Source organism: Alosa alosa, chromosome 16 (genome assembly GCF_017589495.1).
Source record: "Alosa alosa isolate M-15738 ecotype Scorff River chromosome 16, AALO_Geno_1.1, whole genome shotgun sequence".
Taxonomy (NCBI): Eukaryota; Metazoa; Chordata; class Actinopteri; order Clupeiformes; family Clupeidae; genus Alosa; species Alosa alosa.
In genome coordinates, this window is record NC_063204.1 from 17,069,169 (window position 1) to 17,084,269 (window position 15,101).

The window sequence follows — 15,101 nt, forward strand, 5'->3', positions numbered from 1 at the left end:
GGTTCCCCCATGGTTGCCAAATACATACAACAACCATACAACAATACACACACCTGTGCAAAAATGGATGCAGGCAAAACAAATAAAAAAATGACAAAAAAATAAAATTACAAGAAGCAATGTCTCAGTCAGACCAACTGTGCTTCCCGGATCAATTCTGAAGTCAAGCTTTTACAGCCTCCTCAACAAAAAGTAGGCCTACAATGGAACTTCACTCAAAGAGTTTGTACTTGTAAATGTCTTCCCAGCATTAACTCCTGCTGGTTCCATTTAAGCCTGGGAATTAAACCTGCAGTCAATACTAATTTTAATATTCAGAGGATTGACAACAGGAATGTGGTTGTTTAGGACATTGGAACTATGAAAGATGAGATTGTCTTGTCCACTCGAACCCTATTATAGTGGCCACCCTCACACTACATAATTGGTTATTGCAAGGAACAGTTCCCTCTCAGACAGGGTGGGTATCACAAAACCTCATCCATTTATTGAAAACATGAGACTAAATGAACTTGGACTAGTCTGGTGACCACAAGAGCAACATTCCAGTTACAGTAGCCTAGTGCAGCAGAGCTGATGCTCTCCTGCTGTCTGTAAAATATCGGTTACATCATCAGGAGGATCTGTCCCAAAGCCAGACAAATTCCCCGTTTTGTGAAATAAACCAAACAGAAAGTACATTGCAGTTTGACTGGCACTCAAAATCCTTAGTTACACTCCTCATCGAATAGACAACAGTGACCGATGTTGTTACATGTTTGCAACAGACCAAGTTCCTACGAACAAAAAGTTGGAAAATGTGGTTGTGATCTTGGCAACTGCATTCCCTTTTCCCGAAAAAGGAACAGACCTCCTGCGCGGTCTACTGTTAGGGAGGAGCATCCCGACTCATAGCGTACACAACACACAGGGTGAAGGGGACGGTGAGACGAAACAAGAAGGCGACCAGATGATATAGGTTACATGACGTTTCCCAGCCATGTCTGCCTTTCTTATTGGGATTTTAACCATTTTGTTGTCTCTCTTTCTCTTTTGTTTGTTTCTTGAGCCCAGGAAAAGGTGAGAATAACAGTTCCGTTTTACAAAAGCTAATAGGTTGGCTAAATGTTTAAAGACGCCTCAAGTTTCAAAGTAGATCTACTGCAGCCTATACCATTAGAGCTGTGATAAGACATAGGTAGATTTTAGAAGTCATCATTAGCTATCGTAGTTTTAAATGTCACTAACAAGACTGCTCTATAGACTCCCTACGAGTCTAATGTGTATGATAAAAAAAAAGTAGCCTAGAAAAGGAGGACGCACTGTTTCACGTTCTTCTTCACGTGTTAATTATTTACGCTCCATTGCATCAGTTTTGAATAACATTGCCATTTTGAGTTCAATTCAATTATGTTACAATTCAGAAGATTGTTTTTGTTTTAATTTCTTCAGGCGTCCCGGTGAGCCTCCGTTAGAAGCAGGCTGGATCCCGTTTCTTGGGGTCGCATTAGATTACGGCAGAAACCCATTGGCTTTTCTACGGGAGACACAGAAGAAGTGTGGGGATGTGTTTACATGTAAAATCGCTGGGAAGTATTTCACATTTATTACGGATCCGTTTTCTTTCCCGGCCGTTGTTCGACAAGGGAAAAACTTGGATTTCATGAAGTTTGCCATCGGCTTCTCCCAGCGGGTAGGTAGGCTATGCCGTTTTAAAAATGTCACACAGAGCCGCATTTAAGCCTGAATGAAATGACCGTGAATATACCTCAATAAACATCACACTGCCTTCTTTGCTGCATTTCTTTGCGAGTTAATTATCACCTTGAAAAACGTCCTCTCTGTCCACATCAACTTTTACCTAATTAAATGGCTACGGGACAGTGGCCAATTTCAGCAATTAGGTAGGCTATAGCAAACTGGCTCAACATACTGAGTAGGCCTAGAGAATAGACACATAGACTTGCACAGTCCTGTACAGTAGGCTATGCCAATATGTCAGTATTTTACAAGATTACCTAACTATTTCCTTTCTCTGTTCTCTCTTATAATGACTCAGGTCTTTGGTCATGCTGACTTTACAGCACCTGCATATACAAGCAGTTACAGAGAAGTCCACTCCTTATTTCGTCAAACACTGCAGGGACCATCACTCACACAGTTGACTGAGAGCATTTTGGGTAACTTGCAGGCTGTGTTGAGACAAAACCTACCCAAGGGTGAAGACTGGGAGGAGGAGGGGCTCCAGGATTTCTCTTATCGTATCATGTTTGAGGCAGGATTCCTAACTCTCTTTGGGCAAGAGGTGGGCATGTTGGAGAAAGGAGATAACAGACCAGCCCATGCTGATCTATGCATGCACCAGGTGGCCAATGACTTCTTGGTTTTTGACCGTGCCTTCCCCAAATTGGCAGCGGGGCTGCCCATCCACCTGTGTGTACGTGCTTGGCTAGCACGCGAGGCCCTGGCTGAGAAATTCCACCATGTTCGGCTGCAACGCCACCAAAGCATTTCTGCCCTCATCAAGCGCAGGATGGATGCCTTTGATCGCATGCGGCTGGATGAGCGTGGCAAGGCACGCACCCATGTGTGCATGCTCTGGGCTTCGCAGGCCAATACTCTCCCCACTGCCTTCTGGAGTCTCTACTACATGCTCAGGTACTGTGGTGTTTGTGGTCATGGAAAACAGGAAAACAGCCTGTTTACTTGTGACACTGTCTTTGACTAATAGACTGTATGTTTCAGATGTTAATGACAATGCCACAAAACAAAAAGTGGATGGTGAACAGTAGCCTATCAATCAAAAAGTATGTTTGTTCAGGCAGGTTAGAGAAACATGGAAATGACATTACACCTTGATGAGAACCTCTCATTACAAAACAAGTGTAATGTAAACCATTTTGCTGAGAAAGTGATATTATCATCCTTTGTAAGGGGCAACATGCTACATGATTGTAATGAATCTTTGAACTTCTTTTCTTCCATTGAAAGAGTTGCTTAATCTCATTAGGTGTGTTTACTTTACCTTGCAGTTCTCCAGAAGCTCTTAGAGAAGCTCGTGCAGAGGTGGACCTTGTGCTGGAGCAGTCAGGTGATCCAGAGCAACCAATCAGTATCTCAAAGGAACAGCTGGACTCAATGGTGATTTTAGGTAAACTAGTACAGTGCTCGTTCAAACATGCCATTCCTGTAGAAAACCCGTAGCTGACTTACCTGCCCGCAGGTATGTCTACTTTAAAAATAGGATGATAGGGAAAAACATCCTTCCAGCTAAGCATTCAATAATGAATACTGAATATTATAATATATTACCCTATGGGCAGTAAGCAGAATTTAGGCATGGCTGCATGTGACATTAAGCCTAAAGCTGTTTTGAGTTAAGGATATATGTTTATTGTTGAGCTTATTGAATAACTTCCTGATACTGAAGACTAACCATTTTGTGGAATGATGCATCACCATTTAAAATTTGCAACGATGTGACTCAATCTCTGGTAGGCCTATAAGTGACATCATGCTCTGTCTGCCAGTCGTTTAAAATTTGCAACGATGTGACTCAATCTCTGGTAGGCCTATAAGTGACATCACGCTCTGTCTGCCAGTCGTTGTATGTAGCTTATCGAAATGACATAAGCCTAAGGCTTTGATGTAAGGCTATGTTTAGCCTATTGAATAGCTTAATGATATAGAAGACAAACCATTTTGGTGGCATAAGTGACATCGCTCTGTCTGCCACTTGTTGTCTAGCTGTCTTCTGAAACGTTGTTAAATTCGGGACCATTATCCTATTGCTCGTTTAAATTTGGGACCTTGCAGTCGGAATTGTCGTTTGTTTATTCAAAGTCTCAAGTCCAAAGTAGCCTGGGCTATTCGAAGCATCAGTTTATTGCACATACTTTTTTATGTAATTTTGAATAGCCACTACATACGCGTGTTTGTTGGCGTCTTATTCAAAATCCGCGGAATCATTTTATGCAATCAAACTGCATTTTTTCTGTCTTTATTGTTGAGGTCAGACATGATAATCATCCAAACATCTTGCATCTTAACCCATGATTCAGTGCTGCCAAAACTCTGCTTATCCTCTCTCTCTGGTCCTGAGCTGTGCTGTGTGAGATGGTCCTGCGCTGTGTGAGAGGGGGAGTGGCTACAGTAGAGCAGAAAAAGCCAACGTGTGCTTCTTTTAAGCATATATTTAACGATATATTTTGCATTACTTCTCCAAATAACGTCAAACTTGGCACTGCACTTACACGTGCCTGTAGCAAGACACTTATCAAGTTTGAAATCAATCGGACTAACGGTTCGGCAGATATGCAACCAAACAGTGCTGTGTATGAGGGGGAGTGGCTACAGTAGAGCGGAGAAAGCCAACGTGTGCTTCTTTTACCCATATATTTTACAATATATTTTATATCACTTCTCCAAACAACGCCAAACTTGGCACTGCACTTACTCGTGCCCGTACACCTGTCAAGTTTGAAATCAGTCAAACCATTGGTGCGAATAACACACACACACACACACACACACACACACACACACACACACACACACACACACACACACACACACACACACACAGACAGACGTTCCTGCAATTTATAGATAGACATACACACAGACATTGCCACTTGCATAGACCATATTTACACAAATATTTCTGAATGCTGCACTGAACCTGTTTCTCGATCAGTGGGTTTTAGTGACCATAATATTATAACAATTACCAGGAAAACTAAAATTCCTAAATTTAAGGTCAATATAGTACATAAAAGGATGTTCAAGAATTCAGTCCAGAAAGTTTTTTGGCAGATGTTGGTGATATTGACTGGACTGATGTGTATGCTGCTGAGGAGCCTGAGGCCACCTTAAATATGTTTATGGAAAGCTTCATGAAGATTGTTGATAGGCATGCCCCTATGAGGAAGTGTATTGTAAAAGCAAGACCAGCTCCATGGCTGAATGAGACTCTAAAGAGCCTCATGAAGGAAAGAGATGAAGCCAAATCTACATTAGTAAAGTCTGGATTAGTGGAAAATAGATTGAAGTACTGTCAACTGAGGAATCAGGTTACAAAACTGAATAGATTGATGAAAAAATAATATTATATGCAAAGAATAAATGCTGTAAAGCAAGATGGTAAAGAGCTTTGGAAAACCCTTAATGAAATAATGGGGAGACGGTCAATCGGCAGGGCTTTCTTTATGGAATCAGAAAGCATGTTTCTGACCAAACCATCTGATATAGCAAATTATTTTAATGATTTCTTCATAAATAAGGTCTATGCTCTAAGGCAGAATATGGACAATACTGATTCTAATGATCTAAAGCTCATAAAAGATAATGTGATGTTAGACAAGAGTTGCACTTTCCAGTTTAATAGTGTGGAGGAGCGGGAAGTAAGGAAGTTGTTGAAGTCCCTGCCCGAACATAGCACTGTGGGTACTGACATACTGGACAGTAAAGTACTTGGCCTGGCAGCTGACTATGTTTACGGTCCGGTATGTCATAAATTAAATGCGTGCTTAATGAAAGGTGTTTTTTCCCATTATCTGGAAAGAAGGTAAAATTATTCCCTTACCTAAAGATGGCAGACTAGCACTCTCTGGGAAGAACAGTAGACCTATCACTATTCTCACAGTTCTTAGTAAACTGATGGAGAAAATAGTCCACTCACAAATACAGGAATACTTTGACTGTAACAGCTTGAACACAGATTTCCAACATGCTTATAGGCATAACCATTCAACTTGTTCTGCCCTTACTGTAATGACAGATGACTGGCTCAAGGCAATGGATAATTTAAAGATGACTGATGCAGTATTACTTGATTTTAGTGCGGCATTCGATGTCATAGATCACAATCTACTCATCGGTAAACTAGAATGCTATGGATCCTACCGCCATCCAATTTATGAAGAGTTATCTCACTTGGACTGCGGAGTCCCACAAGGGAGCTGCCTCGGCCACACTCTTATACACCATCTTCACAAACGATTTACCATCAGTTTTGTGCAAAGCAACTGTACAAATGTATGCTGATGATTCCACATTGTATTATGCTGCAGAAACTATCAGTGAATTGGACAATGTTTTATCAGCAGAGTTAAATATGTTTTTTGATTGGATAAAGCGAAATAAGTTGGTACTGAACATCTCAAAAACCAAATCCGTTATCTTGGGATCGAGTCATAAACTGTCAACCACACCAAAGATAAGTATGAACTTGTCTGGGGAACCTATAGAACAGGTAGATAAAGTAAAATTACTGGGTACAATAATAGAAAGCCAGCTCTCAGAACACATCGATACCATAATGAAGAAGATGGGTTAATTTTAAATCACCTGGATTATTGTGCACCTGTATGGTCATCTGCATCTAAAGGTCAACTAAAGAAAATACAAACTGCACAGAACAGAGCGGCCAGGTTAGTATTACATTGTCCCATAAGAACAAACACAATTAGTATCCACTGTCGCTGTCTCTTGGTTAATGGTAGAGAATAGGCTGGATTTCAACACAACTAAATTTTTCAGAAACATTTTCTTTTCTTCCCAATCTGTTTTCTTATATAACCAAATTGTTAGGTGTGATCAGGTTCATTCTCATTTGACTAGGTCAGCTGATGATGGCCAGTTGATGTTACCACGACCAAAATCAAATGCTTTAAAGAAAACAATTATTTATCGTGCTATCAATCATTGGAATAATTGTCCACTGAATATACGTAAAATGAATCGCAAAGTATCTTTTAAATACCATCTGAGAATACATTATCTAAATTTGTGAGTAGGGATTGGACATTGATTGGATTTACTGTATGCATGAACTTTCGGGCCCCTGGGCCCAGATGTATTAAGGGACCCCCACTTATTGTCGTATATGTAGGAGGGGGTTGGGGTCCTCCCCCAGAAAATGTTCTGTATTCTGGTACATTTTGGGGATGGCCAATACTAAATTCAATCAGATTCATAGCCTACATCCTGATTTGTTGATATTGAGGCAATGATTTCATGCAAAGGCTTGGGCTTTAGGGCCCCCTGACCCCTTGGGCCCCTGGACTGAAAGATCAAGGGGTGGTGAGTAAGGGTGTGTTTGTGTGAATGTACAGAAGCACATATACAGTCCATATGATCAATAAGTATATGCCTGGACCCATGACTGGTCATTTTTGTGTTGTAAAGTTAAATAAAATATCCAAATTTTGTTTTGTGTGTTTAGATGCCTTGTGTCAACAAAGTCATGAAGTCTCATGATCATGAGTAAATCGGTTAGATTTGACCGTAACACAACAGTAGGGTTAAAAAAGATAAAGAGCCATAAGGTGGGATACTGTCTGTCTCATAGGCCAGCAGATTTTGGACTGTCCTATTAAGGCAGGGTGCATTTCCCAAAATTCCAAAAGGCCACAAGATTTGTGAAGCGGGGGAGGATGGGTGTGCTGGTCTGGTCAGATTGTAACCTAAGGAAACCTCAGGGAAAGTTGAAAAGAACTCATGGAATCAGATTTTTGGTCTGACCATCACTCGGGTGTGTCAGTTACTGGTATGTGTCAGTACGGAATAACAGGTTGTGGCTAACCGTGTCCTTGCTAGCCTAGTGTGCGTCTCCCAAAAGCATAGTTTGCAACTTCCATGGTTGGAACTGTGCAAGTACGAGACAACTGTTTCCCAAAACCATAGTTCCAACATGTACAGCTATGTGCAGTGTAGTAGCAGTAATATTATAAGAGTACCGGTAGTAAAAATAATATAGATATGCAGTGCATGTGTTGACAGTAAAATTAGTTAGTAGTAGTAAATGAGTAGTAAAAATAAGTGTATGTCCAGTATAAACAGTATAAAGAGCATTAATATGGCTTTGTATAAGTGTAACTACAGAAAGTACATTTTATAAATATAAATAGAATACTATGGATGGGATAGGGTAGTGCAATTGCCTCCATGTTGTCCCTGTCAAGATTGCCATGGTCGTGTACACATCAGAACACAACAGGCACTGGCAAGGAGGCATCACGGGTGGACTTGGTTGATTGGTTATCACCGGGGTGCAGAGTTAGAGTTCAGTAGGGTGACAGCCGCAAGGAAGAAGCTTCGGGTGCGGAGAGATCTGTAATTCGGAGGGGAGTGGGGTGAACAGTCTGTGGTTGGGGTAAGAACAGTTTTTTATTGATGCTGCGCGTGCAAACAGCACTTGCCCTGGATGGACAAGGAACCGGTGATGCGTTGGGCAGTTTTCTCCACCCTCTGCAGTACTTTCTGGTGAGAGACAAAGTAGTTGCAATACCATACTGTGACACAGTTGGTGAGGATGCTTCTGATGGTGCAGTGGTAGAAGTTCACCAGGATCTGAGACAGGTGGACCTTCTTTAGTCTCTTCAGGAAGAAGAGATGCTGGTGAGCCTTCTTGATCAGGTTAGGTTGAGGGTCCAAGAGAGGACCTCAGAGATGTGGACACCCAGAAACTTGAAGCTGGTGATACGCTCCACCTCAGTCCTGTTGATGAGGATGGGGGTGTGTGCTAGCTTTTGACTTCCTGAAATTCACAATGAGCTCTTTGGTATTCTTCGTGTTGAGAGCCAGGTTGTTGTCGGTGCACCACAATGTTAGGTGCTGGACCTCCTCCCTGTAGGCTGTCTCATCGTTGTTGCTGATGAGACCAATCACCATAGTGTCGTCTGCAAACTTGACATTGGTGTTGGAGCCATGTACAGGTGTGCAGTTGTAGGTGAAGAGGGACTCAGCACACAGCCCTGTTGTACACCAATGTTCAGGGTGAGGATTGAGGAGGTGTGGTTATCTAACCTAACAGACTGCGTTCTGTTGGTTAGGAAGTCCAGAATCCAGTTATAGAGGGAGGTATTGATGCTCAGTTCACTGAATTTGGTGATCAGTTTGGAGGGGATGATGGTGTTGAATGCTGAAGTCAATGAACAGCATTCTCAAATAGGTGTTGCTATTGTCAAGGTGGGACAGGGCAGAGTGAAGTGCCATAGAGATGGCATCCTCCGTGCTCCTGTTCTGACAGTAGGCGAATTGGAAGGGTCCCTGTGAGGGTGGTTAGCAAGGTCTTCAGGTGGGCCAGGACCTGCCTTTCTGTCATAAACAAAGGTTTAAATGAAGGAACTTTTAAATGCAGTTGTTTATTCAATTCCAAAGAAATACACATCCATCCTGGATTAGCGATTGTATTTGTGTGCCCGTGTTTTAGTGATATTGGAAATTGGCTTCAATGGCCACTTGGCCAGACAGACCTGCAGGGCAAATCCCAAATTTGCCAAAGGTTTGTCTGGGTATTCCCAGGCTATGTCCTTACAGGACAAATTTGATTCAGTAATGTCACCCTGATCTTAGTGTTAGTGACATGAGCCCTGATTTGATTCAGTCATTCTCAATCATAAATTGGATCAGTGGGCAGTGTCATGCTCCATGGCATCCAATGAAATTTTGTTAAACCACAGTGAAAGTTGCTGCCCCCGATAACATCAAAACATTTCAGGGTCATAAACATCTAACTTTTTTTTCAAACAGGAAGTATCATAGAGGAAGCTCTGAGATTATCCAGTGCCTCCATAATGATTCGTGTTGCTAATGAGGATTCCACCATCACTCTGGACTCGGGACAAACTGCTGCCATCCGAAAAGGAGATTACATCGCCTTGTACCCTCAGCTTATACATATGGACCCAGAAATATATCCCAATCCTACGGTAAGCTGCATACAGTATCCATCTGACCTTCAGAAGTGCTTGCACAAAATACTAACTATACTTTAACTCACATTTTAAACTCTTAATACATGCTAAATAGCCATTCATTTATTTTTTAATAATTCAGAATGCACGATTTAGAGACTAGGCCAAAAACTAGACATACAGCACAGTGATGTGTAAGCCTACAGTATAGTACAGTACAGTTTGGTCGTCTCAGAGAATGCTGAGTGAGCCAAATGGAAGATGTGGAGATTAGGAGATGTGAGCAAATGTAGCCAATTTGGTGCATTCAAATATTCCTGTTCAAATATGGTAATGATGCAGTGTGTAAAATTATGTTAAATTTGACTGAAGCTGTGAATTTTTACATTGATGTTATTCACTGATGCCTCTCCATAAATAAGTCATAATAAACTTGAGTTATGTGAGTTAACTTTTTTGGTGAAACGGTTGTCGAGCTATTGCTTAAAGCATGCAGTCGTATTACGAAGGCCCTGAAGGGTCATGGTGATTTTATTTTATTTATTGCATTTTCACGCAATACTCTTGTGTTCCCTTGCAATGTTTTACAATTCCCATGCAATAGTTTCACATTCCCTGCATTCCCATGCAATACTGTACATTTTCTGTTGTGATCCCACTAGCCCTCTAAATGTTGGTCTTAAGAACCAGTGCCACATAATGGATCAACTCATAGATTTGAATGATTTGATATAAATTACATTTGTATTTAATTTACATTACAAATGTAAAAAATAATGACTTTAAATGACAAATTCAAGCCCTTGGCATCTTTGTTACCAGCATTGATGGCTCCTCCAAGGTGGACATAACACCAAATCCACCAGAAGTGATCCGAAGATAATATTACATTAAAGCCATATATAGAGCCTAAAAATGGACTTGTGTGGAACTTTAAGCACTTTCAACAACCCAGTCAACCTTAAAATACTGACAGTTATTTGGAAATAATAAATAAATAATAAATAAAACCATGTGCAGCACTCAACTGTATCCAATGTGCTCATTATGTTTGTATAAACCCTGGACTTTTCTGTTGTCTTTGTGTGAAATTCTCTGTTCTAAGGAAGATGCTGTGTGCGATTGGGCCAAACCTTTTTTCATCGCCTTGTACTTACCTTGTTTGCCCATTGTGGTCTTTTGATTTTGCAATCTTCGTGTTCCTGGTTTCTTTGTGTGACAGAATATCACACCCCAACATGTATGCAGCCAAGGCAACAAGAGTTTGTGAAACCATCACCCAACAAGGTCAGATGCTTGGTCAACAGTGAGAAGACACTCACGACTTTTCTCGATTCGAGACACTCTTCAAAGCAGTGTTTGAACATCCGGCGAAGGGACTGGAGGTCGGGGAGCTGTTACTGAAGCTAAACCAGAGTGATTATTCTGTAGCTGACTACTCTCTGTCTTTTCGGACCTATTCCAAGTGGTTGGAATGAGAAGTTTCTCCTCACCGTTCAGCTGTGTTGAACTATTCAGCAACACAGTAACTTTGAAATAGGGATCTAATCACTATTCCGGCCCTGCCATGATCGATTCTGGTGCTGCTGGCAATTTCATTGTAAGTGTACAGGCTGAAGATTCCAAGTACTCCATGTGTCCCTCCTTTGTGGGCAAATGCAATTGATGGTCAAACGCTGGGCTCAGGACGGGTCACTGAGAGAACACCAGTCCTACAACTCACCATTGACCATGATCACAAAGAAACATTAATTCACCTATCCATCCCATTGTCCTAGGATCGCCATGGCTCCGTCAACATATCATATCTGTCGGTCTAGCAGCAGGGTTGGTCTAGCAGCAGGGTGCTTGCCTGGTCTCCAGCCTGTCAGGACCAGTGTCTGCAGTGTGCAATGTTCCTTTACATCTGTTGAGAGTCCGGAGGTGGGAGACATCAATATCCCATCTGAATACCAAGATCTAGCTGAAGCTTTCAGTAAAGCGAGTGCCACACAACTACCACCTCATCGCCCATGAGACTGCGCCATTAACCTTTTGCCAGGGTCACCACTGCCACGTTCCAGAGTTAATCCCCTGTCCACCAAGGAGACAATTAACATGCAGGACTATGTGGATGAAGCTCTGAGACAAGGTTTCATTCGACCACCCACAGGACGGTGGATTACGCCCTTGTATAGATTACAGAGCTCTCCGTGCCATCACCATCAGTTAGCCAATGCTCCATCAGTATTCCAGTCATTTCTAAATGAGATTCTCAGAGACATGTTTCACAGGTTTGTTATTGTCTGATGACATTCTTGTGTACTCTGATACACAAGATACTGCAGGATCATGTAAAACACGTGAGGGCAGTACTCTCTTTGTAAAGGCTGAGAAATGTCTCTTTCATCAAGCCTCCATTTCATTCTTAGGCTATGTGTTAAGTTCACAGGGAGTCCACATGGATGAGGAGAAGGTGCGAGCGGTTCTGAATTGGCCAAGGCCCAAGACTACCAAGGAGCTCCAAAGATTCCTTGGCTTTTCCAACTTTTTACGCCGGTTTATAGGAAATTTCAGCTCTGTTGCATGCAGCTCCTTGAACCACAGTCCTGAAAGGATGTCCTCATCAGCTCTCCTGGACACCTGAGGCAGAGGAGGAAGAAGAACCCCTTAGCATTTTGGGGATCCCAACATTTCTAGCAACACCCCTGACCTCGGTATTTGAAAAATCCTGGCTATGGCCTTGTGAGCTTGAGAACATTGATTTGAACTGAGCGCAGACTTGAATTTCATTGACCGTTCATTGATCGGACTTTATGGTTGGCACCCCATTCCAATAGACACCTCTGTGGTGATTGACTTTCTGGTGCATATTGTGCAGAGTGGCACACCCTGCCACAGGAGGGGTGGATACCTCCTTTGACATTGGTCAGCACACATTCTGTTGATATAAAGATATGGTGGTATGCATGATGTTTCCCAGCGTTGAAAACCCTTTAATTGCCTTTCTACAGTGACCGTGACCAGTGATGTTATCAGACCCACATCTGTGGCAGTCTTTTAATGTCACATAGTTTACCTGTGAAACAGACAGAGACATGCATGCATTGTCTATTTCCATTTTACACTGCAAAAAACATCTACCGGTATATATATCTACTATCTATATATCTTATCTATTCTTGCTTGTAGTTCCTGGTTTAGCAGTGATTCAAAAGATCTGATGAGATATGCATAAGACATGCATGCCTTGTCTATTTCCGTTTTACACTTAAAAAAAACATCTATATCAACTAGGCCTATCTATATATCTTATCTATTCTTGCTTGTAGTTCCTGGTGCCTGAAAAGATCTGATGAACAAAACGCAAACATCACAAAATAAGCTAGTCAGGCTTTTGTTACGGCTCCCAACTGGGTCACACCTTGAGCCCTCACACTAGGAAAATCTGGGGTGGCTCAAGGTGAATGACCGGAGTGAAGCAGATAAAACTATGCCTGGTGCATAGGAGTGTGTATGGTGAGCTACCTTAGGAACTTTGTACTGGTTATTTCAAACATGTATGGGGAATAAGTCATTCATTTTTACTGATTCTTTACCCCCACCCCATTGAGGCCCACAATGGAAATAAGCTTTTTGAGCTTTATTGTGTTATTCTTGATATCTTTGTAAGAATGTGCATGTTGTCTTCCAATTTATCAAATAATACCTATCTATCTAATCTATCCAATCAAGTGTTAAAAATCTAGTATGTATTGTATTTAGTATAAACTGAAGTTACCCAACGCGTAAGATCATTTTGACTGAATTTAATTGCAGCCTTTCTTATTTTAAGAATAAGAGGTCTTATCAAGACAAACTTGCTTTGTTTTTAGAAATCACAGTCAGTCGTAGTTACTCGGTATTGGAATGACCTATAGTAATAATGTGAGGGAACACAAAAGTTGCGGATTGCAGGGAAATGTAAAACATAATTAACCCTAAGGGGAATAAAACCTAATTCTCACTGTGACCCTTTGGAGGGTTCCATAACATAAAGGTTTTTCTTCTTCTTTTTCTTAATCTAAAAGACACACTTTTCAAAATCCCCAGGTGACCCAAAACTAGGACTATATAAAATATATATGTCAAACATTCTCTCTTCATAGAGAGCAGAGAAAAATACTGCCTCAGGTTGCATAGCATACCCAAGACCCCTATTGTCTGTTACTGGAAAGGTCATGATTAGGGTTAATTGCAACTTTAGTCACAAGTATATATATCTTTCCTGCAGGAGTTCCAGTTTGATCGCTTCCTGGACAATGAAAGGCAGAGGAAGAGCCTTTTCTATAAGAATGGCCGCAGGCTAAAGAATTTCTTGGTGCCCTTTGGCTCAGGGGCAAGCGAATGTCCTGGGAGGTTCTTTGCAGTATGTGAAATCAAGATATTCCTAGCGCTGGTGCTGTGGCACTACGATCTGGAGCTTGGACACTCAAATGCTCCACTGACCACAGACTGTACGCGCGCAGGACTAGGCATCCTGCCGCCCACACAAGACGTCCTTCTCCGCTACAGAGTCAAGCCCAGGGCCAGCACGTCCGACACATGCAAAGAGGAGCAGCAAGGGGAAGGGGATAGTAATGGGACAGTTGAAATGACAGAGTAGCACTAAGAGGTATAGTAAGTATAAATACTCTTTTGATCCCGTGAGGGAAATATACTGAGAGAAAGACAGCAGAGAGGAAAAAGAGATACTTGTGTAATGAAGAGTATCATGTAAAGTGTGCAGTAAGAAAAGTGGGAAGCGTTGGAGAATATTGAAATTAAAATGAGAAAATTAGGCAAAGCTTTCTTAATGCAGCAGCTGATATTGTTATACTTTTTTTGGCATATTTCTGTCATTGGTCCTGTTTTGGGATTTCTGTCTTGTTTTGTACACACTTGTGGCACATTGTGGCAATTACTCCATGGAAGTGTTGAATGCTAGAGTAATAACGGATGAATTCCCAGAGCCTGGTTCTGTGATTGTGAAGTAACAGAAGTATTATAAGCAACAGAAGTATTATAAATTTAATAGTGTTTCTGTCATACAGGATTCAGTTTAGATGAGAAATGTATAAAATTGTATACAGTATGTGTTGAATTCTTGTTCATGTGGTGCAAGAAGATAGATGTAGTTTAAGCGTAGCCTAAATGTTCGAGGGACCAACCATGAAAAATATGAGGGTGGAGGAGACAAATATCAGCATTAGCATTTCATATTTTAAAATAATCAACAATGATGGTTAAAACATTTCTGGGTGAGTTTATGCTAGGAAATGCACAAGTCAGTACTGGCTTGAGACTAATGTTGTGTCGCTTCAGCTTTTATTTGTGTGCATTGTGTGTTCAACTATGGAAAACATGTAGGCCTGCTGCCTGCAGAGAATAAAAGCATGTAGGCTATTTTTAATTATTGTATATTTT

General features: G+C 41.4%; 1 protein-coding gene across 1 annotated transcript; it reads left to right on the forward strand.

Annotated features, from left to right (window-relative positions):
- The first annotated feature begins 870 nt into the window (after positions 1-870).
- LOC125309674 (cytochrome P450 7A1) lies at positions 871-15,087 on the forward strand. Its single transcript, XM_048266734.1, has 6 exons — positions 871-1,059; positions 1,432-1,672; positions 2,039-2,637; positions 3,012-3,130; positions 9,514-9,692; positions 13,930-15,087. Exons 1-6 carry the CDS (start codon positions 980-982, stop codon positions 14,299-14,301), a joined length of 1,590 nt encoding a protein of 529 aa, XP_048122691.1. The 5' UTR covers positions 871-979; the 3' UTR covers positions 14,302-15,087.
- Positions 15,088-15,101: the final 14 nt, after the last annotated feature.

Bases quoted from the DNA above. Each gene is read 5' to 3' on its own strand.
- LOC125309674 (XM_048266734.1), top strand. From the start codon at position 980: ATGTCTGCCTTTCTTATTGGGATTTTAACCATTTTGTTGTCTCTCTTT. The intron at 1,060-1,431 runs GTGAGAATAACA...TAATTTCTTCAG, and splicing joins TTTCTTGAGCCCAGGAAAAG to GCGTCCCGGTGAGCCTCCGT. The intron at 3,131-9,513 runs GTAAACTAGTAC...TTTTTCAAACAG, and splicing joins GGACTCAATGGTGATTTTAG to GAAGTATCATAGAGGAAGCT.